At 43.0% G+C, this 24045-nt stretch overlaps 1 protein-coding gene across 8 annotated transcripts in view; it reads left to right on the top strand.

The window, feature by feature from the left end:
* The window catches only part of AGPAT3 (1-acylglycerol-3-phosphate O-acyltransferase 3), a 90574-nt gene that overhangs the window by 46030 nt on the left and 20499 nt on the right, over positions 1-24045 (top strand). For all 8 annotated transcript variants that reach the window (XM_082279149.1, XM_082279143.1, XM_082279147.1 and 5 more), the window contains one exon: positions 22543-22769. In XM_082279149.1, coding sequence (XP_082135275.1) covers positions 22592-22769 — 178 coding nt within the window. In that variant the 5' untranslated portion in view covers positions 22543-22591. The remainder of the gene's footprint in view (positions 1-22542; positions 22770-24045) is intronic.

The raw sequence follows: 24045 nt of genomic DNA, 5'->3' as shown, positions 1-24045 counted from the left end.
TTGGTGTGTAAATGCATTTAACACTCCTGAAGTTTCTTTTGTAGTTTATTTTTATCTGAATACAAAGGATGAATTCCCATTTGTCTTGAAAATTCAACCACTTGGAGTGAAGAGGAGCATTTTATGTCATCTTAGAGATGAGTAGACAATACTGAGGTTTTTTCTTAATCATCAGAGACTAAGATTGGCAGCATTTTGTAATTATATAACATTGATCTATTTTATACGTTGCAAGAGGCCTATTACTCAAATAATTTTGTACTAATAGGGCTTCTGTTAGATAACTCCTTTTCTGTTTGTTATGTAAGGGCTGGTATTACAGAATTGCTGTTTGAATACCAGCACTATAATTTTAGGGTAGCTTTTATAATAGAAATACCAAGTAAGCCTTGTTCCAAATATAGGCAATTATTCTAATATCGTAATTATTTTTTTTTCCAAATGAGGCCTCTTGATAATTGCTACTTTGGGTTTTGTTTTCATTTAAAAAATCATGATGCTGTCCTGTGCCCAGTCATAATCCATTATGTGCATTTTCTGTAATGAATGTTGTGCATTGGGAAAGTATTGATCAGCAGTCCTGGAAACGGGTAATTGAGCTTCACCTACAAAAACATTGCAAGTGCCAGTTTAGTGACTCTGCATGTCCGAAACCCTCCTGTCTTCTTTGAATTGTGTGTATGTTTGTCTCTTGGGCTTTGGGATTTCTTTTGATGTAATTTGATATAACCTTATTTCTCCAGTTGAGAACAGAAGCAGTGTGAGCAGTCTCAAAATGAGATTGGGGAACACAATCAGTAAAAATTCCTTTGGAGCCCACAGAAACTGATTCTTCCTAAGCAAGGAATTTAGTTGCAAGCTATCTCCTTCACTGACAAAGATGTAGATAGTAGTAAGTCTTTTATCTGTGTACTCACTTAAGAAATGCTGTTGAGCTATGGGTGAGGTTGCAAAAGGTTTTACAGCAGACCTGGACAGTGTGCAGGGTATAAGGGGCAGGAGGACCTATTGACTTGGTGCATGGAGAGCACCTGAAATTTTCCTTTATTTCATGAATGCTGTGGTGCTTCTGTCCTGGTTTTCCACTGGACCCTTACTCACCGCACTTTCTGGAGTATGTTGTATTTAATCTGTGTGTGCTTTAAACTCAGAGGCGGTTTTCACATTGTTTTTCCACCCAGCTCTGCTAAAGCAGATATAAGCTCCTATTTGTCTGTGACATTTAAATTCACAGCCTCCATTTTTTTTTTTCCTTTTTGGCCAAATTATTCTAAGCATTGTCTGTTTCTTTGAATGTAAAAACTTTCTATCTGTTGCATCTTAAGTGGTTTTGTACTGCCTCTTTCAACTTCTTTGATGTCTTCTTCTAATGTGACTCTACTTCCAGGGCAGCCAGGGGTTTAAGAGGCATTTATACCATGCCTTAACTCTCTGTAGTGCTAAGTTTGGTCAAAAAATGGGAGTGTCAGGGGCCTGTGACTACCACTTGAGTATTACCTTTGGCATTTAAGCTAGATTTTGTTAGGATTTTATTTCTTTAGAGGCCTAACTCTGACCAGGTTAGTTATGCCAGTTAAAGCTGCATCTTCACAGAGGGCTAAGTTGATGAATGCGAATCACTCTTCAGTCTGACTGTTGTGTCCCTGTACAGATGTGCCCTCAAGTCTCTTTATCTGAACTGTCCAGTTTATGGTGCACAGCATCTGGATGGGCCCCTGAGCCTTACCCACCCCATCAGTACCATGTTCCTGCACAGGTTGTAGATGCTGTCACCTCATTTCCTCCTCTCCAGGCTCCGATATCTCCTTTTTCACCAAACTCCTGGACTGTGCCTGCTCAGTGCCCCCCCAAAGCCCTGATTTTGGAGCAGGGAGAAGGGAGAGGAAATGCCATTGTCATCTGTTGGGTGCTGTGGTGGGAGGCTCCTTGGTGCTAAAATCTAGGTTTTGTTAAAACAAAAAGTGTCAAGTGGCAGCGCTGAGCACACGCACAACCACACGAGCGAATCTGGTCGATTGTAGCCTGGTAATTTCCTGTAAGGAGCTTACTGGATTAGAGCAAAAGCTTGGTTTGTCAGCAACACCACCTGACTGTAATATTTATTGAGCAGTATTATCTGTTTTAAATATTAGTCCACTTCTGCCCCATTCATGCCTTCATTCTTGAGGTAAGAGGGGCTTTTTTAGTTCAGTGTTTTACAAAGCCGTGTAATGGAGAGGACACTCAGCTGGTTTTTTTGGGCCTCTGAGCAGGCAGTTTTAGTAGCTGAAGCACTTCCAGATTTACCTCGATGTGCTTTTGTCACCATAATCCCTCCTCCATGTCAAGACTGATTTGCTTTCCTAGCCAAGGCTCACATCGTGCGTTTTTGCCGTTCCGTTCTTCCTCCTCTTTTTTTGTTTGTTTGTTTATTAATAACAAATTGGGAAGATGTTGGTAAACCAGTCAGGTGCCTGCTTATTGGCTGGAGTCTGCGCTACGCTCATTGCCCTGGCTTTAGCCTATTACTTGTATTGGTAAGTTGGAGTTTCGTACTGCGACTGTGCTGGTGGTGGCTTGTCCTTTGAAATTCTTCCTTGGGGCGAGCTGGAGAGTGGTGATCCTTTTTGAGGTGCTCTGGAAGGCTGATGTGTACTTACTAACATGTGGCTGGGGTAGATACCTTCCCTGAATTGCTCTGGTGCCCTTGTTACTTGTTTGGGACTCGATTTTGTTGTTGTTTGAACTTTTGCATGTTTTTATTCAGCGGAGAGCAGAGTGGCTAAGGATGCCACTTGGGCAAAATGGTGATTGTGTATTTCCATTTTTTTCTGCAAGCCCTTATAGACTTCTTTCACTCTGACTTTGTGCTCTTAGTCTTCTCATAGGTGTCTCTCAGCACGTAACACGGAAATTAGGCTGACAGGCTCACCATGTATTAGGGTGTTTGTGAGACACTCATGTCTTCAGCGTGGAAAAGGGATGTTTCAGGCAGGTGAAAATTACGATTCTACCCCTTGGGGGTGAGCTGGGCCTGGGAGGGTGGTGACTGGCAGCAGCAGAGCCAGGAGACCCCACGTGCCTGGGTGTTTTGACTGGGTTTGGGAAGGGTAGAAGCAGGGCAGGGCCGCCCTATGTTTCTGGGCTGGCCTTGTTTCTCTGTGTCTCCACATATGTCCAAGACTTTCAGCCGAAAGAAATCTTGAAACTTTTTAGAGCCGTGTCTGAAGCAAACAGCGATTTTTAGAAACCGAAGTGCGATCTGTTGACTGGTTTTACTGAAAAAATACACATCACTTCAACTGTAAAAGGAAAAGCTTGGAGTTGGAATTAATATGGCTGTGGCTGGAAAACTTTCCAAGGGGTGTGACATTGCTGTGGACAAGTTTCCAGCCTGACACATGAATTTGTTTGTTTGTTTGTTTTATAAGTTGTTTAAAAAACGAAAGAAATAAAAATCTGTGTTGGATCATCATGGTTTTGTTTTGCCAAGTATTTCCTCCAGGCAGTTATGCCTGTACTATTTACAAACCTACGATCCTCTCTGCATATGTGTATGCACACATTTGTAATATTAATGAGTTTATTTACATTTAAGCTTTATAGTGTATCTCTGCAGAGACGTAAACTCTCAGCTATACAGTGTGGCAGCTCAAATTAAAATGTGTGTGATTAATAGCCTCTGTAGTCATCAAAGTGTTCCAAGAAAACAGGCATATGTGACTTCACAGTTTTAATGTTAAAAATCAGGAAATCTAGAGCTTAAAGACATTTACAGCTGTCCTGCTAAATATTCTTTTCGACAGAAGAAAGTACATGTAGTAGGTATATACATGAACACTGTAGTTTTAAATTCATTCTTCATGTCCTAGCTCAATATTGGGGTGTGATGTGTGCATCTGGTATCAGTTAGATTTTGTACTGATGCAAATACAAATTTGTGTGCATTATGCATAGAGCATAACATGCACACATCTCTTGTAATTCTTTTTTTCCCCTTATTCTGTTCACTCTTAAAATTCTTGACTTGAATCCAGGTCAAATCTGGTTTGCAGGAGAGCTTACAATTCTGCACACAGCAGGAATTAGCTGGTATTAGGTCAGATCCTCTTCTTCGACAACCTCAAGGTTCAGGAGAAAATTAATTATGTCACCTGCTTGTTTGTGAAACGAGAGCTCATTCAAACCTCTTTGATTAGATATAGATGAGACTTAATGTGAGTACCTCAGAGTGCTTTTTTGGCTTTGTTGGTTTGGGTATTTTTAACTCTTTAGTTTGTCGTTGCTTGAAGAAAGCTGACTTTGATAAATATTTTAGTTTATTAATTTTTTAGCACAAGCCTGCCCTGTAGGAAGTAACTAGAAAGACTAATTATTTCCTTTTTCATCTTAAATATGTTAGTTTGGCTGCTGCAATTCCCTTAGAATATCCTCAGACAGAGCTGGGGTGATTAAGATCAGAGATCACCAGTTCAGCAGGGAATCAACTTTGCATATTGAGAGATTAACTCGGGGTTGTTTTTTTTTCTGTAATTCCATCTGATCTTTTGCTTCTCCTGGGTTGGATCACCCTCATTATCTTGCTGGACCTGACGTATTTTCCTCACTTTCTGGCCCAAATTTAGTTTGTACTCTCTAAGGAATTAATCTAAGGAAGTGAAGATTCTTTGTTCCTCTGGGGCTTGTGGCATCCTCCAGGCCTGATGCTTGCTGTGTTTCTGATGCAATATCACCCCAAGCCTTGGAAATCAGCATGTCCCTTCCACTTCCCCCTGCCCGCCCCCCCCCCCCCCCCCAAAAAAAAAACCAACCAAAAAACCAGAAAGAGAAAGATAAATATGCATTTCTTAGATATGTGAAGGCTGGTGCTCAGGCAGCAGTGAAGGGGTGAGGGACCACCAGAGTCTTAAAGTTACAGGTAGCTGTATAGAGAATAACCCAGAGGGTTCCCCCATTACCCAGCCACATCTCCTCACGTAGGCTCGTTCTGATAGCAGGTGTGAATCCTCCCAGGTACACTCAGCAATCCAGTAGTGCAAAGCCAAAGTACACAGAAATTGTAAGAGCACGAGACATCAAATTTTCTTCTTTGCGCAGTCGTTGCCGCTCCGTAGAGTTTGTTTGGTTAAATTCTCATCACAACATGAGACTCTAAAAGAATTGTCCATTTTCACCAATCAACAAATCTCTTAGCCCATAAATAATGGATTTATCACTCTGTGTAGGCTTGTCATCACTTAATACATAGGATAAACTCATAAGAATCCTCTGCACTTTTTTTGGTGGGTTTTAATTGACCATTTCCAAGCTACAAAATATTTGAAACAAATGCTTTTCCTTTCTTTTTCCCCTGCTGCCGAATCTGCCTTCTGTTTCAGCTTCTGGCCATCAAAGGAGCCTGGAATACTAACATGTATTTAGTGTGATTAGTTGGTGTGCTTTGTATTAGAAGTGAAGGTAATTTGACACTGATTTTACCTCTTCCTAGAGCTGCCTTGTGGCTTGAGTGATGTGCCCAAATGCCTGAACTGGCCATAAATGCTTTGATTTCATTAATGTGTCTTAAGAGCACAATAGTTCAGATCACGTTTTGGCTACTGTTGTATTTTGTGCTGCAATAGTTTAGCATTTTTTGAGGGGGGAGACCTGTGCTAGACTTAGAGTTTTAATGAACTACATAATTTCACTGCCCCATGTATTTTATTTGTTTATTGACTGTAATGGTGCTTTGCTCTCTGTTTCAAGTGTTTGAAGCAGTAGCTCAGCACATGATCTCTAATGATGTCTATCTTCACTTGGATTTTATTAGCAAATTCCAATAATTATGGTTTTGGACTGAATGTATTGTCTGTTATTTCACTCACAATAACCTGGAGGTTCCTAATTTGTACGTGCTGGGGGATGATTCACAATGGGGCCAGGCTGTTTCCATGGGAAGGCCCTGGGAATGGTTTGGTGCTTTGGGAAGTGCGGTGTAAACTCTAAACTGGTGAAACATGAGCACTGAGCCCTGTTCCTGTCACGTGAGGACTTGGTTTGTGTTATCTGTGGATAATGTGCCCATAATCTAGTGGGCTGTGCTTGAAATACCACCATGCTTGTGTAAAAGCCACTGTGTGCTCTGCTGCTTTATTCAGGCAGCTTAAAGCAAAGCACTGAGATGATAGGTGTCCTACATTGACTGAGTAGTTGTCTCTGAGATAAGTGCCTGGAGATTAAAACAGCCTGTGTCTTCCTAGCACACCCGTAGCACCAAACCACGCAGTTTGAGGAGCGTAGAGTATTCATCTAAATCAGGAGTTTGCAGAGAAGTTGGAGCTTTGATCAGCGTTCTCAGTGTGGGTTTCAGGGGGGCTGTTTCTGTGCTGTGGCTGCTGCTTGTGGAAAATATGGAAACCTTGACTATCTAAAAGCTCATTACCCAAAGAATTTTGTGACCATGCCCACGTGCCTAAACCATGAGTTTATCTGGGCTAGCATAGCATTGCTGTGTCTTTAAATGTGATGAGCTGAAGAGGTTGAGCTTGGCAGATTTTTCAGCCTGCTTTGCTATGGGTATAAAACTTAGTGTTGTCCTGTTCAAATACATTTATCTGTCTCTCTCTCCTCACTGGTCTGTTTTGAACCCATTGAGGAATTTCCAGACACACTTGGCTGGCGAATGTCTATGAGGGTGTCTCCAAAATAACTGGAATAACCCATGTTTCATGGAAGTAGCCAGGGAGAGGAGAAAGGGGGATGCTAAGAGCCTGTTATGACAAAGTTGGATGTTCTTTGCTACCCGTGTCTCTTCATGGATGTGAGCATTGTCAACACTAAAATCCAAGTTCATAAGGAACCAGGCTTTTGGAGCTACACGCTAAATTCCTTTCTTTGGCAGGCAGCTGTCTAAGCTGCTTAAGCTCCTCTCTGCAACCAGAGCAATTGTTATCCAGGAAGTAAACAGAGATTCCTATATGTGGGTCCAAGTTGGAGCTTAGATAAAACATGAGATATTAGAGGCTGGAGAAAAGACTGGAAGAGCAGCTGTCAATACTGCACAGGCTGTTTTTTACTTCTGAACACAAACCGAGTTGACCTCAGGGACTTGGCTGATCCTGCTCCATGCAGTGGTTGCTCTGCCACAGGCCTCTGGTCCGGAGAGGCAGCAGTTCCTATTCCCCTGAAGATGTGCAACAGCACGGTTCCCCAGGCACTTGGTCCCCCATGGCTGATTTGGTTGCCCTTTGCAAACAAATGATGTCAGACTTTGATGTGAGAGAGATGTGATTTAGCACTCTGAAATTTGGAAGACACTGCGAGAGAGACCCATCATTTCAATGCTAGCAAAGAGATTAAGAGGAGCAAAACAAATGTTAGAAGTAATACTTAAACTTAGATCTCTCTTAAGAAGGATGAAAGTGTTTCAAGTCACATCTTAGATTTAGCTGGTAGAGTTAAAAATGAATCTGTGGCTGAGTTACCTGGTAGAGTGTGTCTGTAGTGCAGCTGTGATGTGATTAGTTTTAAAGGAGGGGTGAAATGCTTCTTGTAAGAGTAGCCATGGCAGCGTAAAGCTCACTGCAGACTGCAAAAAACACCTGGGAAGTGGAGTGAAAACCAGGCAGTTTGGACTTAATTATTATTGTTTCATGTGCAATGCCTGCCTTCCATTGAAATGACATTTCAAGGAGAGAGGTCTCAGGATAGCTTCACGTGGTCAAATAAGTGATCAGCATCTTTGTTTCTATGGAGATTGTCATTCTGGGCTTGTCATTAAAAAAAAATTACATAGAATATAGTTGGGTGTGTGTATTATTTGAGTGTGAGGCAGCTTTCAGCCGGGCTCATTTCATAAACAGGTTGGTTTGCTCAGGGCTTTTTCCAGTTGGGTTTTGAAAATGTGGAAGGATGGCATTTCCTCAGCCTCTTTGCAGCTGCACTCAACTTCCTGCAGTGCTGAACCACTGCTCCTGTGTTGTTAATACAGCTGGCAGTAATATAAATTGGTGTCATCTTTTAATGAGATGCTAATTAGTCTGTGTCCAAAAGTGAGCACTGGGTCACTTTTTCCAGAGGTGACTGCTTGGGAGAGGCCAGTTGACAAGGCAAAGCAAACATTGGAAGTTTGGTCGACTTTGAAACTGAAGTAAACCTGGAAGAAGCCTGTGGGTTTTCTTTTTTGGTGGCCTTTTTTGCCTGGAAAGGAGAGACTCAAGCTAATGCAGGTGTCTGTGTTTTGGCCTCATCTGTGTGAAGTGCTGGTTTCTCATACTGCAGTAGGAGTCTGCCAGGGAAACAGATGCTATCAGCAGCTGGAGTCACTCCCCTTCTCCTGTTTGTCCTATAGTCTGAAATGTATGTTCATCTGTAATTGTTTGAAGATGCTTTCCCTCACGTCCCTGCCCTACATGTATTCTGTTTGCTTTCACACAGTCCAATATATTTATAAAACCAGAAACAGAAAGCAAAACTTCTGAGATGTGTAGCAAAGATCATAAAGTGCTCTTAGGAACTGTCATCCAGGGAAGGACTGAGGAGAAAAACTGTATACATGAGAGCAGGTAGGATGACAAAAATGCCATCAGTGTGCCGCTACCAAGAATACATTAACACAGAGGAGAGGGAGAAGCTTTGCAGAGAAAACTAACTAGAAATGATGGTATGAAATGAAAAAGTGGCTTGTAATGTCAGAAAAATTAATGGATACTTGAGTTCTTGTGAAATTACTGTAAAAATAAAGCTTGCAAAGCATTAGGATACTGTTTTGTATCTTAAGTTCCGAAATAGCATCAAATGCACTTTGCTAAATAGACCATCTTTCTGCTTGGTGCGTGTATTGCCATGGTGAGGGGAGAATTAAAAACAAATCATTTGTTCTCAAGAGATCACTAATAGAAGCTACACTTCTGAAAATAGATGTTTACATGGAGAAGGAGACGAAGCAAGGATATTTTAGGTTTACTACCCTCTTGATACATCTGGGAAGTTTTTGGATTAGCTCGTGATTGCTTTGCTCGTCCAGTGGGAGCAGGTCTGGTGGAAGGAAGCTGATGAGCAGGGCAGAGCTGCACCAGGGTGATGTGTGTGTGGATGGATGCAGCTTCCTTCTGTGCCCAGTGGGTTGGAAAACAAATAGCCCAGTTCAGAGGGTTTTTTCTGGCAATTAGTAAGCTCCTCTTGCCTGACTAAATCCAAGTGTTGTAGTGGTTATGGTTATTAATGTAATACCATGTGTCTGTGGCATGGTAGTACCTAGCATCAGACTGATGTCAGGACACCAGATTGTCACTTTATTCCATGGATTCAGCAAGTAGGGGAGAAAAAAGATGAGGGTTTCTTCTGACATGTAAATAATTCCTGTAGTTGAATGTAGTGAGGGGAGGGAAATAACAAGCTAAATATTCTGTCATGGAGGTGGAGAGTGATGGATGGAAGACTGGTTCATGTTGTGGATTCAGGGGGGAGCGTGGTCTGTACTCCTCCTCAGTTTCTCAGCTCTTAAGCTATCTTCATTTATCTACCTGAGCAATTATGAATCAGGTTTGGGCCCCTTGCTCCACAGGGATGTGGGGAAAAGCTGCTGTTTTGCAGGAGGTTTGGCTCTCCCTGTGCACTCCTTGGATTTAATTTACTGTTGAAGTCAGTAGTGGCAGCCCCTTAGGTCAGGATTTCTGTTCAGCAGTTGTGAGGCTCACTTTGGAAATTGTTCCTCCATCCAGGGGAGTGACTCTGGGGCACACCTGGAGCTGTGCACTCTCATCTTTGGGGAAGCCATCTGGAGACAGGCAACATTTTCTAAAAGATTCTTTTTTACACAATATTTAACTTCTTTAAAGGCATTTTTATGGCTTTCTGGTGTTACAAAGTTTATTGGGGCAATCTAGAAAAAAAGTCCAGTATAATTTACTGTGTCTAATTTATTACATTCCAGTTCATCTGGTTGCTGCACGGCTCTGCTCTGGCCACTTGCTGTCAGTGAAACTCTGTCTTCAGTGAGAGTGGAGGAACTCTGAAATTTTTTACAGCTTGGGAGCTGTACAAAGCAGAGCAGGTGACTCAGGAAAGGGCACTTCAGAAAATCTACTGTAACATTATAAATCCCTGCACAGAAATACAGAAACGCTAAAGCTAGAAATGCTAAAGTTTCTCCCAGAAATAGTTACATTTTAACCTGTTAGGGGTTGGTTGATTGGTTTGTTTGGGTTTTTTTGACAAAACAAACTTTTTTCACCTAATCAAACTTCAGAATTTGGGACCTAATGAGAGGTTTGATTACAAGATACAAAGCAGGTATTTATCTCAAGTTAGAAATTAGGAGTCAGGGGGATGACATATTATCTAAGCATGTTATGCTTGAACTATTCATTAGTATTTTCCCCACAGTGTTCAATTCATGCTTAAAAAATGTCACTATCAGTGTCTAGACATAAATCTGACTAAATCCTGTTTTGTGGTGCCAGTTGTAATTGTGGTAGCTTCAGGTTTTTGTATTCATAAAAATGCATTTTCACCTGTGCAGTCAAACTATCTGTCTTAATAACTTCAGAAAGAATGAAAGGCTTTGGAAAGGTATTGAATTACTATGAAAATCCGCTCTGGGTAGTATTCTTCTCACTAAAGAGTAACCACAGCCAGAATGTAAGGGAGAAAACAAGACCTAAGTGCCAAGGAAAGTCTGGCTCCTTTAAAATTCAGAGACCTCATTTTCTCCCACCTGCTTTTTATTCAGATTGCAAGAGGCTCTTTCCTTTTTCAGTTCCCAATTGGGTTTTCAACTTTGAATGAACTAGTTGAAATGAAGAAAATACTCACTACACCTGCTAGCTCTATCAAAAGCAGAAGTAATTAAGGCAAAAAGTCTTTCTTTGCAAGAGAAATGGAAAATGCTTACATTTGAGAGGAAAAATGTCAGTATCAGCATTTGCTCCATGGGAAAGGCTGAAAATAATAGAGCTGCTAGATGCAGAATGTGGTTTCCTGGTGGTTAAATCTTGGCATGATTTCCAGTCAGGTGGTGCCGAAGTCCTGAGTTCTTCAAAATAATAAAAGTGCCCAGTTTTCAGCTACATGAGAAGAACTTGCAGAGGTAACTTACAGCTCCAACTATTTCTGTGAAATAATGTGTTTGTAAGTTTTGGTCTCAGTCCTCTTTCATCATTTTAAGCAGATAGTTTGTTTCACTTTTTTAATGTCTGGTGTGTTGTGTTTTGTTTTTTAAGCACACTAAAATACTGGGTTGTGCTTTTTGACTGACAATACTGTTGGTTTTGCTCACCTTCATGTCAAGTGAAGGGGGAGGTTACAGCTCTTCCTAGCCTGTCTCAGACCTGGGAATTGTCAGCACCCAGCCTGGTCAGGGTTTCACAATATTCAAGGTGTTAGAGCAGAAATAACAGTAACCTGCATGGGGAGCAAAAGTGGAGAAACCAAATATGTGTCACGGTTTTAGCGTTTGGGAAGTTAAGCTCAGGGCAGGAGTCTGTACCGAGCCAGTTAAGAACTAGGAAGAGCTACTTCTTCTTTTTTTTTTTTTTTTGTCTGTCCTTTTTGAAAAGAGTATAAAATGTTCATCTTAACTTTCTTACTACTCTGAATCAGTTGATCTATGCGCTGACTTAACAGCAGAATTTCAACTGGCAGCAATCACTTTGGCGGGGAGAAAAGAAATTTGATGCTCTTGCCACATTGCCCGTAAAAAAGAAACATTAATGCTTCCAAATGCAACTTTTATCACCGTTTTGGGGGGTTGCTGATACAGTGTAGCACTTACCTAGGTGTTCAAACTGCAGTGGGATGGAATAAATAATGAGCTGATGTGAGAAGTGCATTGGTTGTGGCCAGCCCAGCCTCGTGGCATTACTTTTCAATCATGAGATCCATGCTCTCCTGGTTTCTGCTTCCCACCCTGTCTCTGATTACAATGCTGGTTTTCTACAGACCATTTCTTACTAAATACCAGCATAACTACTGGGTTAAAATGAAGCTCCTTCAGGCCTACAACTACTATCCTAGAAATTGCTGCACCTCTGCATGTTTTTGTATCTGTGTGTATATTTATATATAAGCAAAGGGATTTTCAAATCTGGGGAATCCTGCCCTAATAGTGAGACCTGCCTTTGGCTGAGGGTCATTTTTTGGTGTGTCAGTACAGTGCTGCCTACTGGATGTATAAGACCCCCCAGAGCACCCACACTGTGAGCACTAAACCTGGCTAAAATTGGTCATCCCCCTCCATCCTTCTGCTTCCAGGGAGAAACATTGCTTCCTGCTCCCTCACCCACAGTTCCATGAACCCTAAAGCCACATCTGTGTGGTGCTGAGCACAAACTGGGCAGTCATGGCTTAGCTGCAGAGAACACGAGCACCATGAGCAAGTGGACAATCAGCAGGTTCCTTTGGGGATGTGTTTTACATCTGCAACATCCTAAAGCTGTGTGTTGTCATTAGGGAAAGGATTTCCCATGCCTTGGGTATAACCTTGGGAGTAGGAAGCATGCAAAACTCTGTGGTTATTGGAGATTTGTTGGCTTATTTTCAGGATGAGCATTCAGAACTGCTTAAATGTCTTGTGGTGCTGGTGGCGATTTTGTTCACTACAACTGCAGCGTTAAATTATGTGTGAGCTGCTGCTGGGCTGTGCATGGAGCTCCAGCTGGGTCCTGGCTCTCCCAAGTATCCCTCCCTTTGTGTACAGGGTTAAAGGGGTGCACTGTGTTTACCAAAGGTGCTCTGCTTGCTTCTCCAGCCAAGATTTTTCACCTGGAATACTGTGTACATTTCTTGTGCCCCCAGCATAAGGAGGATCTGGAGCACCTCCGCTATGGAGACTGGGTGAGAGAGTTGGGGCTGTTCAGCCTGGAGAAGAGAAGGTTGTGTGGAGACTTCAGAGCAGCTTCCAGAATCTGAAGGGGCCTACAAGGAAGCCACACAGGAGCTGGAGTGACAGGACATGGGGGAATGACTTCAAACTGGAAGAGAGCAGGGTTAGATTAGATGTTAGGAAGAAATTCTTCCATTTGAGGATGGTGAGACCCTGTGGTTGCCCAGAGAAGCTGTGGCTGCTCCTTCCTAGGAAATGTCCAAGGCCAGGGTTGGATGGGGCTTGGAGCAACCTGCTCTGGTGGAAGGTGTCCCTGCCTATGGCAGGGGGTGGAATGAGATGAACTTCAAGGTCCCTGCCAGCCCAAACCATCCTGTGATTCTGTGAAATCCTTTCTTAGATGTTGCTGATGAGTAAACCTGTGTGGGAAAAGCAAAGGAGTGTTTAACAGCAGGAGCATCCCAGTGCTGCTTGGCAGATACTGCATCCCAGTACTGCCCATAATTGGCCTGACTTGAACTCAGGCAGGGCACCCTGCAGTGAGATTCCAGGGAGCAGTCAGCAGGACAGAAAATATTTGCCTGTCCTTTAAAGAACTGGAGTGGACCTGCTGGAGTGTGCTGAGTTCTCCAAGAGCTTCTCCCAGCCTGCTTTTGCTCTCAAAGCAAGCTGGAAACTTGACAGTGTTTTTCAGAACTTGGGGTTGATACACAAACTGAACACCAGGTGGGCAGGCAGTGCCTGCAATGCTGTGCACTGTGATGGAATGGCATTAAATCCCCTGTGGCACAAAGCAGGGCTCGTGCACAGGCCTGGGAAGCTGTTGGTTCCAAGCCAGTTAAGAAGAAAAAGGAGAGTATGCTGTGAGGGAAGGATTAGCATCCTGCTTCTCCCTCGAGGGAGTTTTAGCCAAAGTGGCAAAGTGGGGAGGATAGCTGCCACCAAGCAAACAAAAAAGGCCAGGGAGAAGTTTAAAAGTTCCCAAGAGAAGGAACAAGACTGGCAGAAGGTGTTTGACAACCATTTCTGAGTGAGTCATGCTTAGCTGTCTGTCTGGAGCCAGGAAGAATTTGCAAAGCTGAATAATTGTTCCTATTTATTTCTTAAAATATACAGAATATGACAGTGTTCTAGCTCGTGTGTTTCAGTGTAAATGTCTTGCAGTGGGCTGGTATTTTCCCCTGGTTTTAATCCTTTTTTTCTTTGAAATTGCAGTCTTGCTTATCTTCTGCTGCTCCATCCTGCTATGTCTTGCTGTGCTGGTGGGAGCATGGATCCCCCTTGCCCTGGGTCAATGGCTCATGTCTCTGTGCCTCCCGCTAAAGATGAAGCCAAAAGTAATGTGTGTCTGCCTGATTTTGGCTTTCAAAATTAGGCTAATTATATGATTGCATGCTTTGCAGAACAGCATAAGTTACAGGGTGTTTATTTTTCCTCTTGATAGCAAGCAGGTAAAAAACTTGAGCTCAAGGGCTTGCAGTCAGGTAAACCTTGGTGATCAGTAATATTCAAGTTTGGGACAAGGTTTGTTAAGGTTGAGTTCTACAAGAGCTCTCACAAGTATCTGTAAATATGCATACACCCACAAAACCCATCGGAACCTGTGAGAGAAGAGACAAACTTGCCAAATTTGCAATTATTATCTAATCTGAATTTAAGATGCAATTAAGGTTTTGTAATTATAGTTCTAAGAAAACTTAATTTTGTGTTGCTCATACTGAAACAAAAGCGTGAGACTTCAGACTGAGGGATGACAAATGTGTGTATCCAGGGGAGAAGCAGCACACAAACACCTACAAGCAGTTGTAAGTGACATACTCTAATAGAAGCTATTGTAAGTTTATTAAAACATAAGGCAGTGATTGTCTTCCTGAAAGAAAAAAAGGTTGGGTACACAACCAAGTGCTGAAGTTGTGGGGTGCCTTCCCTGGAAAGCTCAGTGCAGAACCCTGTGATGTCTTGAGAGTCTGGGAGGCTGTTCTGTGGGAGAAGTCATGTCAGCCTGGTTTGGTGAGACTCAGCCTTGACATTGAAGTTGTCTGGACTGTTTTTTCCCAGGGAACTCGTGACAGAATCTCTCTAGTTTCCCTGTTGTGAACAGAAAATCCTTATGAAGATACCATTATTTTCTTTGTCAATAAAGAGGTGCTCACTGTGAGAGAAATTCTGCAAGGAGTTCTGCTTCCTCGTGGGGGTTGTCTTGCAGCCAGCAGATTTCTGAGCAAGTCAGGGTTCATTTTGGTTATCCAATCCATTTGTTCAAATAGAAGCAATGTTAACTGAGTGTGTATGCTGAGGAGAAATTGAATTTGTGCGCACTTGCTCTCTCTTTTTTCTGTGCCAAGTGTGATAAAAGGAATTGATTGAAATGAAATCCGGAAAACAGCCATTTTAATATTGCTGGTGTTTTCAGCTGTAATATTGTAGCAACAAGTTAGAGAAAATACAATTTCATCCCTAGTGGTGGCATAAGCACAGTGCTCTCTGCAGCTGTTGAGGAGGCTTAGTCATGTCAGTAAAAGTGCATTTAGGGCAGGGAAGAGGGAAAGCTGCCCCTCAAGTGCAGGGATGTGTAGTATTGAGGGCTGGTTTATTTTCCCTTCTGGTTGCACTGAGTTGTTTGAATGCTTTTCTTTGCTTTGTTATTATATTCTGTGGTCTTCTCTCTACCAAATACAAGTTAAACAACTGGTTATCTTGGTATTTTTTTCTTAGAGCAACTTGGATCTTGAAGATAAGAAAATGTAAAAACTTCTCACTACCTCTCATTCTGTATGCTTGTGAAATGATCAGGAATGTCAGAGCCATGTGCACAGCTTTTTTTCTCTTTTTTTTTGTTTACCTCCGAAGTATTGGCATCTCATTAGGATGATGAGTCAAATCAAAGGGTTTTTATTTGGTGGAAATAGTCTTATCAAAAATCTCTACAGATACTGAGCCAAACCTATTGACACGAGTGGAAATTTTTGTGGTTTGATCAAGCCCAAAGTAAGGAATATATTTCAGACAGATAATGGTGATAATCTTTCACTCTTGACCTTTTCTGGAAACTGGCTGTGGTACTGTTTCAAGGCCAAGATGGACAAAATTTTGAGGAATGAGTTTTCATCTGATTTCATGATGGTGACTCAGTAACATTTTTTTCTTTTTGAGCTCTTATTCCTAGTTCTTACAACTCAGAAACAAATTTTTTTCTGTGACCTCAGTTTAGCTTAAGGTTCTTTTCCGTACTCTTCAGTTTTAAAAATTCATGACAAGCAGGATTTTTAATGAACTCTGAACCAGCCTTGCATCTCACTGAGGCACGTTCAAGGAAATTAGACCTATATTGTGTGAGAAAGGAAGATAATCTTTCTGCCGTGCTTAGGTTTAAAAGGCTGGGTCTGTAGTAGACAGTTTGTAATGCTGTGTGGGATGCAATTGAGTGGCTGTCTATTTTTACAGCTTATCTGGAGAATCCCTAGTACAGACTGTTCAAATGGATACCAAAACTGTTGTTATGCCTTACTTGCTTATTCTCTCTACTGACTCACTGCTGTTGATCTAAGCTCTGTTTTCCAGCCTACTTAGACACCTGTGGTTGCCTATGGTGGCTCTAAAATAAGTGAGGCCTGAGTGGAGATTGCTTTTAGGGGTGCCGTGGCAGAGTGGGCAGGAGTCTTGGGATGCTTTTCTAAAGTCTGGGGCAAAGCCCTGGGTAAAGCCTCTCTCCATTGGTTTTGTGTGGCTTCTGCATGATGGGGGACAGGCTCCCAAATTCCTCATCCCAGAGAGAGATGTGGTACAGTGCAGGAGTGGGAGTCCATCAATGACCTGCTGTCTTCCTGAACATTTTCCTGTTGTCAGGGTTGTTTGCTATGAATATATCATTTCGCTTTTAAAAGTTGGATAGCCACTGCACTTTTGTCTTTCAGCTAGAAGAGCATGTGCATTCTGCAAGGGAAAATTATTTCTTGGCAGTAACTGATTACTTCTAAGCATTGGTCATAAGGTGATCAACATATTTTTGTGTGGTATGGCCCAGAAATGTCCAGAAGAGTAACCTGCTACCCCTGTGGCAATGTGGTGTTTCTGAAGGATGCTAAAATAACAAGACTGGGAGCTGTACTTTTATTTATCTGCCAAAGAAGTATAGACAGGGCTATTGGAAGCTTTCCTTCATACCTCTGCCTTGACTTTTGGGTAACTGCTTAGTAATCTTGGGATTTCTGATCTCAGAAGGAGAGGTGAGGGAACAGACACTTATGCTAGTGATTTTCATGCTTTTGAAAGAGAAATAGCCTGGGTTGGGTCATCAGAGAGGTTTGGAGGGTAGAAAGTACACTGAGAAAAGAGCCATTTTCTTCAGCTCCTGGTTTCTGCTGCTTTTATCTGTCCCTGTACTAATGAAGCAGCTCATGGAACAGGTCAATCTCACTTTTGAATAAAAAAGGTTTTATTTTCATTGTGTATTTTTGATGAGCAGAGTTTGTAAAATTCTGAAAAATTATCAGGAAACTCTTGATGGGCAGCAAAATGCATTTTATGTACTGCTGCTGACTTGCAACATCATTAACCTTTCTTCACAGACAGGGTTTGCCAAGTTTATATGGACATCAAGGAGGCTTAAAAAGCTTCCTCTGAAAAATACAGTATTTTAGAATGTTGTGGTGAAAGGTAAAATTCAGTGATCTAAAAGTTTCGCTCATTTCTCAAATAGCAAAAGTAGGTAAAATACCAGGTTTCAGGGTGGGGGCAAGATGTTCAAGGCAAAAGATGTCTGTAATTAGTTTCATAGCTGGAGGTGAATATGGCACAGTAGAGATGGCAAAAGCACATTCAGAAAAACTGAAGGCAAAGGTCTAGAGAGGTATGTACTGCCTGCCACAGTTTTTGTTGTTCTCAAGCTCATTAATTCTGACTGGGTTGGAATATTAGGATCAGTGGACCAATTTCTAACTTCATGCTCAGATTCATGCAAACATGAACTTCAGAAAGATTGCACACACATGACAGCAGTAAATTAATTAAAATCTGGAGTTCAAACTGAATATACTGTATTATAGAATGATTAATGGCTTAATTTTTAATGTTGAGGTCATAAATAGCTATGTTTCATGAAATGCTGTAATGTGCTTGTCCATTTGGGGTTTTTTAAACCTGATTTCTTAATGAAATGGGGCTGATGCAATCACACTTCTGTCATTCTACTTTCTCATGGCCTTTGAACTTGGTGGCACATTCCAGTGACATTTGGCAGAAGTCTCCAGGAAATTTAATCATTAGGACTTCCATGAATGTAGAAAGCTGGGTAAAGGAGAAGGGTTGTATTCTGACCTCTACTGAGAGGCACATAGTTACCTTTTGGAAACCAGAGAATCCATGTGGGTGTGGGGCCTCATGACACAACTCTGTTCCCAAGTCCAGGACAGACCCACTGGCCAAGGCTGAGCCCATCAGAGATGGTGGTAGCACCTCTGGGATAATGCACTGAAGAAGGAAGGTGGGAAAGAACTGCACAGCAGCAATTGTAGCCAGAGAGAGGAGTGAGAATATGTGGGAGAAGCCCTGGGGACTCCTAGGTCAGTGTAGAAGAAGGGGGAGGAGGTGCTCCTGGCACTGGAGCAGAGATTCCCCTACAGACCCTGGCGAGGCAGCTGTGCTCCTGCAGCCCATGGAGGTCCATGGGGATGCAGAGATCCATCTGCAGCCTCTGGAGGAGCCCTTGTGAGAGCCTGAAGAAGGCTGTGACCCTCTGGGAAGCCCAGGCTGGAGCAGGTTTGCTGGCAGGAACCCTGCAAGGGACCCACTCTGGAGCAGCATGTTCCTGAAGGATTTCACCCCATGGAAGGGAACCAGGCTGGAGCAACTGGTGAAAAACTCACTTTGGAGAAGTTCATGGAGGACTGTCTCTTGTGGGAGGGACTCCCTGTGGCAGTGGGGAAGGGTGTGAGAAGTTCTCTCTGAAGAAGAAGGAGCAGGCATGAGTGATGGACTGACCACAGCCCCATTCCCTGTCCCTCTGCGCTGCTGGGCAGGAGGAAATACTGAAAATCAGGAAGTTGAGCCCAAGAAAAAAGGGACGGGTTAGGGGGGAAGGTGATTTAAGATTTGGTTTTATTTCTCATTCCCTGGTCTGCTTTGATTAGTAATAAATTGAGCTGATTTCCCCACATGGAGTCTGTTCTGCCCATGATGGTGATTGGTGAGTGGTCTCTCCCTGTCCTGTCCTTACCCTCACCTCACCCACAAGCCTTTTGTTGTGTTTTCTCTTCCCTGTCCAGGTGAGGAGGGGAGTGATAGAGTGGCCTTGGTAGGCACCAGTCCTCCAGCCAGGGTCAGCCCACCACACCAAGACATTTGTCTCTTGAGAGGCATAGAAATAAGGGAGGGAGCCCTGAAGGATGCAAAGAATTTAAGAACTTTTTCATCAGAGCAGATAAAAGATCAAAACCAGGCTGGATGGGGCTCTGAGCAACCTGGTCTAGTGGGAGGTGTCCCTGGCTGTGGTGTGGAGGTTGGAAGTAGGTGATACTTAAGGTTTCTTCCAACCCAGAGCATTCTATGATCCTGTGTTCAACACTGTGGGGAGAGGTCTCTGACTACAGAAGTCCAACAGCCCTGAAAGGTGAGGTTCTAAAAGGCAGTGAAAGTCCTCTTTGGTTTGAGCTGGGTTTTACCCTGGTGCTGTCTGGCAACGTGGCTGTGAAAAGCAGGCCCTTGGTGAGGATGTGAAAGCAGAGGGAGTACTAAAATTCCCTACAGTTCTCAGTGTGGCTGTATAGGAGGAAATGAAGGTTTTGTGGTGAAAGGTCAGGGCTGTGAAGTTACAAAGTGTTTTAGAAAAACAAGAGCAAAAACAAGAGTTTGCCAGCAGGTCTTTAAAAATGCAGATGATACGGGTAGACTTTAAAAAAAGGAAAAATTTAATAGTGCTGAGACTTGCTGTTGTAGACTAGGACAGATGTTTGCTTCTTAGATACTTCACTAAGCTGATCTTAACACATATGTCAAATGCAGAAGTGGTGCTTTTCCTTGTTTCAGCAAATACTGATTTCCCTATCCTTCCCCCACCCTGACCATGGGATACACCTTTTTTTGCCTGTTGCCCTATGCCTGGTTTGCCTGGCAGTCCTACATGGGCAGGAATGCAGAAAATTAAAGAATTCCAGGATTAAGGTTAACTTCTAATTATCTTAAAAGTCAAATACAATTAAGTGAGGAATTGTCAAAACAGAGACTGGAAGGTTCTGTATCCATCAGTGAAACCGGAAGAATCAGACAACAGCAACAGGATGAGAGGAGGTGGTCTCAAGCTGTGCCAGGAAGGCTCAGATTGGACATCAGGAGGAATTTCTTAATGGAAGGTGTTGTTAAGCATTGAAGCTGCCTGGGGAAATGGTGCAGTTACCATTCCTGGAGGTGTTCAAGAAGTGACTGGACTGGGGGGCTTTTCCAACCCTAGTGATTCTATGGTGCCCAGCATGTGGGGCTGGATGCCAGTGCAAGAGTGATAAATCTTGTTTGCCGTGTGCAACAAAGCTGGAGAAGCCATCATGCTGCAGTGTAGTGTCCTCTGGGGTCTGTAAAACAGCAATGTCCTTAATGTAAGGGAGAAATACCAGAGTGCCATGGACATCCTCAAAGCCAAGAGGCTGTGGAAGTGGAGCCAAACCACTTTATTTCAGGATAGATAATACCTGATATTCCTGTTTCTGCTTGTGGCATTTGCATGTCCTTTGTGCCCCTGCCTGAAAGGGGCCAAGCTGTGCATCGAAAGGCTCTAAGTGCTGGTGTGATGACTGCGACAGACAGAATCATGATGGAAAAGCTTCCAAGATCCTCAAGTCCAGCCTTTGAATGGTTTGACACTAGACACAGTCATCAGCAAAGCTGTTTGCACGTGGCTGTGCAGAGGGCAAGCAAGAACTCAAGAAATAGCTTGGGGGAGTGGAGGCAATTGTTCTTTCCTTGTTTGTTTGAACTGGCTTTTGAAATACACCAGATGAAGAGAATGACTCTGGTCTTGAAGTGAAGAACTTGGTTGTTTAATGCTTGGTAGTGTTTATTAGAGCATGCCAGTGGAAAAGGCAAACAAGCCCAGTGCTAGGGAGTCACTGGATGCCACGGCTGCCTCCCACATGGCAATGTGTGAACACTGGTGTGGTGTTCTGGCTGTGTGAGACAACTGGAGCCTTTTGGGGAGGGAAGAGGAAGGAGAGCTCCACTTGTTCCTTTTCAAACAGAAGTCTCTGCTTCCCAACAGCTGTTCTTTAAGTAATTCATTGATGGAAGAAATGTTTCTTTCATCCTTACAGGAAAACACTGAGAGAATTTAGGTTATTTATCATAAGCTCCAACACTATTCATCTTGCTTTGCTTTGCTTTCTGTGGTAGGCACAATACTGGCTGTGTTCAACCAGGCTCTTTTTTTTTTGCCTCTCTAACGTGAAGTGGGTAGGTTACTAATGATGCAAATGGATGCTAATTGTGCAAAAACTAGACACGCTGTGCCTTGAAAAGCAGTACCTGATTGGTAGAAGAGAGGATAGAAAACAAGCTTTCACAATAAAATTGCTGTAGAGTTTTATAAATAGCAGCACACTGTAAGCAGGTGGTGAGTGAAAATGGTTTGATTCCTCACAGCTGGCAGGGACTTTATTTTTGGACAGTGGGTCCACATCACCTTGGGACACGTGACTTGTCAAAAGTATTTGTTACCATTTACTGCTTAATCTGGTCATTTGCCACACTTGTAAAAGATGGGCATAAAAACCATCAGCAAGCTGTGGCTGTGGCAGAAAAGCAGGGTCAAGCTTTTAGTTTCTGGGTGTGACCTCGAGGCTGTGGTTTGACAGGCTGGCTGGCCTTGCAGGGCTTTGAGTAGCCAACAGGTCAAACAGGCCAGTGCTGGATAATGTGGGTTTTGCAATAAACTCAGATTGTTGGCTTGGTAAATACAGTTTGCTGGGTTAACTTTGTGCTGACAGGAGTTGTAGTGGGTCAGGCTTGTCTAAGCTCCTGTGGCATTCTGCTGGTTCAGACGGTGCCAGTTTTTCTGCACCTGGTATAAACACAGCACGTGCTCAGAGTTAAGTGCTCTGGCTAATTTGGTGGAATCAAGATTCTACACCAATGCCCTTTCCAGATCAAGTTTGTACTGCTACACAGCCTAAGGCTTTTTTATTACTTTACATTTTTCTCCATGTTAACTGGTATATTTGATCATGGAGCTGTGGCTTGACAAAGTGAGAAGTTATTAAACCTGCTCCAGCATGGGTTTTGAATGTGGGAATACCTGATTTCCCTTTCCATGCCTCACTGTTTGCAGACTGATGCTGTGTGTGACCAGCCCTGCTCTTTCCAGGGTGAGGTTCCTGTTGCACAGAACAGCACCCCTGAGGTACAGCCCCTGTTGGCCCATCAGGGCTCCACTGCTCCCTGTGAGTTCAGGGCTCTGTGTTCCTCCCAGCATTAACTCCCAATTATGTGGTATTTGTTTGAAGAGAGGTGTGAGATTAGTCTCTTCAGCAAACAATAATCTTCCTGGTGGGCTGTAAATTGTAAATAATGATTCCTTCCTATTTTGGGCAGGGATTTGCACCATCACCAGTTTATTATGTGAAGACCTGCATGAGGCAGGCTTGGAGAGCAGAGTGTTTATTGGGTTGGGTTCCTCTTGATGAATGAGCCTGGACTGTTTCAAGGTTTTTGCTTTGTCTTTCCTCACAGCTTGTAAATCCACTCTCCATTTGACTCTGTTGTTGTTCTTCCTCTTTCAGGACAGTTATTCTGAGTGACGGCCCTTGCACACGCTTCTGAGTGGTTATCATGGGCTTCATTGCCTTCCTGAAGACCCAGTTCATAGTTCACCTCCTCATTGGGTTCGTCTTTGTTGTGAGTGGACTGATCATTAACTTCATTCAACTATGCACGCTGGTCCTCTGGCCCATCAACAAGCAGCTTTATCGCCGAGTAAACTGTCGCCTTGCCTATTCCCTTTGGAGCCGTGAGTATGCTGGGATGAGGCTGGGGAGGGGTTTTCCTTGGCTTTGCTTTTGTTAACTAAAAATAAAATACATTTGCACACAGAGACGGGAGAAATGGTAAGCTGGATGTAGATTCTTTCAGAGCAGGTCAAAATAGCCTCTGTTTTTTCTGGAATACTGGGAAACCATACAGAAGTCAAGGATCTGATGTATGTTGTCACTCTGGCATTCAAAAAAGTGGGGAGTAAAGCTCCTCTGCACCTCCAGCCTTATCTGGACTGATGGGAGTTGTTAATTCTGTCTCAATGCCATCTTCGTCCAGTATCAGCACCTATGCTAAGGGACAGTTCTGAGACTGGCTCAGCTACTGAGCATATGAGCAATATTCACCCTGTAGGGGCCGAAGTTGATTGTGTGGGCTGCAGAGGGGGAGGTCAGTCTGAAAGTATCTCCTGTAGATGTCTCTGCAGCTGAACTGTGTGACAAACTTCAGAGTCCCCTTACACCCTGCAGTGCCTGTCTCTGAGGCCAGGGTCTCCTCTGTGAGCAATTTGTCAGTGTTTTGTTCTTCTGCCCATGGGCCAGCTGTGCACCGAGTGCAGCTTCTTTGTTCTCCTCTTTCAGACCTTTGCAAAACTTCATCCCTGTGGATGCCTTCTTTTTCTCCTCACAGACCTTAACGGGGGGCTGGATTTCTGAAAATGTTTTTGAGTGTTTGGAAACCTCCTTAGCCCAAATGTCACCTCCTGTTTCAGCAGTGAATCATCTAATCGGTTTCCATTCTCCATCCCTTCCCAGTAGGCACGGCCACTTACCTTAGTGCTCAGCTCAGCATCCAACTCCCACTTTGGCTAAATGAGTCACCAAAATGAGCACTGAAATTACAGTTCAGCTGTCCACTGACAGGCACCCACATTTTGTAAATCATTGATGTGAAGTACCACCAACAAAAACCCTCTGAGGTGTCTGGTTTGGTCTCTTCTTAAGCTTGTTGTCCCTGCTTTTACTGTGCTTTTTGTCCTGCCTACTGAGAAGCACAGGAGAAAGGAAATGAAATAGAGTAGCAGGCAAATTGTCAGGAAAAAAAGGTATTGTAATAGAAGAACTTAGTAGAAATTCCAAAATTAGTTTGGTTGGATGAGAGTGGGGATATATAGGAGTTTTTATTTTTAATTTGCTTGTAAGAATTTCTTTGTGCATTTAATAATCTAGAATCTGATCTCATGCTGAAAACTATTGTTGCATTAATAGTTTGGCTTTTCTGAGGATATGAACTGCTTGCTCCTGTAAGGCTTT

This window comes from Coloeus monedula (assembly GCF_965178545.1).
Source record: "Coloeus monedula genome assembly, chromosome: 3".
NCBI classification, from domain to species: Eukaryota; Metazoa; Chordata; class Aves; order Passeriformes; family Corvidae; genus Coloeus; species Coloeus monedula.
The sequence above is the reverse complement of the archived record's forward strand: the minus strand, read 5'-3'. Positions and strand labels throughout refer to the sequence as shown.